At 29.2% G+C, this 4185-nt stretch overlaps 1 protein-coding gene across 1 annotated transcript; it reads right to left on the reverse strand.

The window, feature by feature from the left end:
• Positions 1-363: 363 nt before the first annotated feature.
• LOC119675717 (protein GVQW3-like) lies at positions 364-753 on the reverse strand. The gene has a single exon (XM_038086923.1). It carries the CDS (start codon positions 751-753, stop codon positions 364-366), a length of 390 nt encoding a protein of 129 aa, XP_037942851.1.
• Between the last annotated feature and the right edge of the window lie 3432 nt (positions 754-4185).

Raw genomic sequence — 4185 nt, forward strand, 5'->3', positions numbered from 1 at the left:
TATTAATATGAAAAGCAATTCTCAAATCTATTATGGACATCAAAGCCGAACTTTAAATACAATTCCCTATGATCATGTCAGTGTTCAAGACTTTATTGTGCTGAAAATATGCATTTATCTCATAAACCAAAATATAACCAATATTGCATACATTTATAATAGTCTGAATTTGTTGATACTCGGATAAGCTATTGTGTTATAACTATAACCAACTTTGTGATCGCATAAAGCGGGAGGACGTAATGATGTCGAATAGCAAGATGAAAGATTTTTGATTGTTGACTGGTTTCGACGTCATACTCATAAACCCATGTCTCATCACCTGTTATGATGCGTTTCATCAATGTAGAGTCGTTTCCATGCTCAAAAATCATATTCTTTTTGCAAAAAATCAAGGTGTTTCGGTACAAGTCGAGCTGCAACGCGTGTCATCCCCAATATATTACGTAGAATGTGATGAACGGATCCATATGAGATATTTAAGTCACGAGCAATCTCCCTTTCAGTCATACGACGATCTTCTAGCACAATTTTCTTGATTTTTGGCACGTTTTCTTCAGTATTTGATGTTGATGGCAAATCTTCGATTACTCCACGACCCTCTTTGAATGATTTATACCACTCGTATGCCTGTGTTCGAGACATAGAAGAGTCCCCGTAAGCTTTCTGCACGATTTTCAATGCTTCAACACATGAAATTTCGTTCAAAACACAAAATTTCAAACAAATTCGTTGTTCAACTGAATTTTCCATAATAAAAATTGCTAAATGCACTTGAGGAAGTCTCACATTAACAGCTGCTGTAAACAAACTAATTGACAGATGGCGCTCAAATTTGTATCATATATCAAGAAAGGGTGTACCAACATAATAAAAAAATTTTTGTGTAAGGTCTATTTCTTAAGGACAAAATAAATCCGAGCTCAAAGACTAGCAAAATATTGCATATTTTTATGATAAGAATATAGTTTCGCAGTTTTATGGAAAATTAATAAACCGCAGAAGTAAGAGCAGTAAGTAGGTATGTTTTAAGAAAAATATTTATTTAAAATACAACTACGATTGTTGCAAATTATTAGAAGTTAAAAAAAATCAAAATACGTTACAAATAGAAAAAGTAATTGTCAATATAGAGAAAAATTATCTTTTCAATTCGGAAATAATTAACTTAGCGTGATATCTACAGAACTGCAAGGAAATCTTTTTATGATTTTGTTTAAAATTATATAATAGTATAACAAGGAGTTAGTATGACACTACCAGTCTGAGTCTGTAGAGAAAGGAAGTAACTATACTTTAACAAGACTTTTTAATGAGATTATTCTATAAAAATGAAAAGGTAAGTCATTCGAACTAACAGAAACAAATGACAGTACTTTTTTGTCTGATTAAAAGTAAAACATAAATATACCTATCTATCACTTATTGATAATGTTTATTAAAATTCTTAACCTGCAATGACATATAGATACTCGAAAATAGCACAGTCCAGTTAATGTGGAGCCTCATTCAGAAATACCAGGTTTGTTAATTGGGAGGTATATTTTGATTAATTCAAAGGTTAATAAATAAAGTTTTTTATGTTTTTTATTTAGATTGTTGATATAGATACCGAATGTGTAATAATATATTAGTTATCTACATTTAAGATAATACTGTCAAAATCCATATCACTTAATGAAAAATTAATACTAATAATATTGCAGTTTAATACTTTAATTATTATGTATCAATATAAAATTAATAAATAAATTAAATAAATTAAGAAGTAAACATAACATGGTTGGCATGGATCAAAAACTTGGGTGATATTATGAGAACAGTGCCGAAATGTGTTGCAGAGTTCCGAATGAAGTTGGCTATTATAAATAGATTTTTCAACATAAAATAGATTATGGAGGTACTATCATCCTAAGCTTCTCGACCAGAAATCCAATTTGTTTTTCCATTTGTGCATTTGTTTTTATTATTACTATTATAGAAATATAGAATGTATATCCCCAGATAAACTAATCCAAAATACAAACAATCAACAAAAAGACAGCAAATCTAAACAAAACCAAAGAGGTTTATATGTGTTATTAAAATAGACATTTTACTAAAATTTGACAACTAAATTTTTATAGTAGTGGAAAAATATATTGAATCTTTTATCAGTAATAAAAGTTTAAATACAATTTAAATAGATTCGAAAAAAAATATACACGAAATTTAAGTTGATGTCACACTACAACTTCACCTCATCAACACTTTGTTTACAACCTTAAAATACTTATTAACAATTAATTATTTGTCGTACAAAGAATGTTTTCAACAGCCTGAGGATGGATTTCATTGACTTGGGCTATTGTTCGTAACAACGTGTCTATTTGTTAAACATTTCAAAAAAACTGTAATGAGTGAGGATCGTGCAATATTTATGCTAATCAGATGCAAATGTAGTGTATAATGATAATGATCTGTAGTACTGCAAACGTACGCTGGAGTGCCTGCCTATTGAAGAGCAAAATTGTTAAGTTTTCACTATTGTTGTCAGACTGACAAATATGTTGACAAATAAATATCTCTTTATATGCGGATATAGGAAGTATATTTGTTGTGAGAATACAATTCAGAGTTCGATACAGAATATCTTATAAGAATAAAATTAATTTGTTGACATGTCAACAAAAAAATTGTTTTGAGTATTGTTTAGAAATACAATAAAAAATTATTAACTGATATTTTATCAATACACCTACACATTGATGACTTCATCCATAGTTTAACTTATTACTTGAAATTTTTCAATTCAAAATGGCTTCAGTTTGATAGGATTTATTTATAACATTTTTTTCTTTATACAATATAAAATTAACAAGTTTTGCCAACAATATTTTGAGATAGTCTTAACTGAAGTATATATAGGACGCTATTTTTTTAGTTCTATTTTTTTAGATGACTAAAAAAATATAAGTGAAGTTCTTCAGATTTGGATTAAAAAAAATTCCTCTCGAGTTACTATATTAAATGGAACACGACAATACCATCTCTATATAAGGTACGTCTACATACAATGACGAACATAATTTTTGGTACGGCAAGCATATTGAACTTCAGCATTTTTTTTTTTTTATTTCGTTAATGATGCGATTTTTAATTAGCAATAAAATTTTTTAGATAAAATGCTTAATTTGTAATTAAATTTATTTTATTTCATTATATTATCTTTTATATATGATTTTTAAAATTAAAAAACCAAAAAAGTTCTAAATTATGCTGAACAAAATTATTGGCACACTTTGGTTCTACTGAACAATTTTGACATAATTTTATATATCTGATAACTTTTTCCTAGAAAATTTCTATCATTTCTACATTATACCTAAGTGACGTGGTGGTTTAGATCCTACCTGAAACCATAAAATGCCTAAAATAATAAGAAACTTAAGCCAGAAACATTCAGTATATGTAAAGGAGTAATTCAGCAAGCTTATTGACTTTTCGAACATTGCAATCTTTTCGCATGAAAGAAAATTTAATATATTTCGATCCAACGGCCACCAAATAGTTTGAAGAATACTAAACACCGAAATACAAAAAAAAATCCCGCTATGCCTGTGAAACGTGGTGTTTGTATTAGAGTGCATGTCTGCTGCAGGTGTCGGCGAATCATTGACGACATTATGAATAAAAAATATTATATAGGTAACCTTATGAGAAGGAATAGGGGTATAATGCAAACAAAAGTACCGAAATCTTGCCACATTCAACATGAGAATGATCCAAAACTACTGCTCATGATTTCACTCGCGTATCATGCAAAACACACATTGTCGCGTCCGCCCAATCTCCAGATCTCAACCCCATAGAACATTTGTTGGAATAATTGGATAGACCCTTAAAGAAGTACGCTATATTAATAAAGGCAGAACTGAAGGTAGCACTGCTCGAAAAGTGGCAAAATATTAGGCCAAAAACCACACAAAAATCGTTTTCTTCAACGCCAAACCGATTAGTAGCTGTTATTAAATAACAAATTTTGGCCACTAAATATTAATTATTACCTTAAATATTTTTTAAAAAAGCAGTCTCAAAAATAATTATTTACGAATAATTAAATACAAGAATTATTTCCAAGACCACTGATGAAGGGTATTTGGCAATACTCGAAACAGCTGTATGGTCAGCCAAAATTCAATTAAT

The sequence above is a fragment of the Teleopsis dalmanni genome, chromosome 2, assembly GCF_002237135.1.
Source record: "Teleopsis dalmanni isolate 2A chromosome 2, ASM223713v2, whole genome shotgun sequence".
In the NCBI taxonomy this organism is placed as follows: domain Eukaryota; kingdom Metazoa; phylum Arthropoda; class Insecta; order Diptera; family Diopsidae; genus Teleopsis; species Teleopsis dalmanni.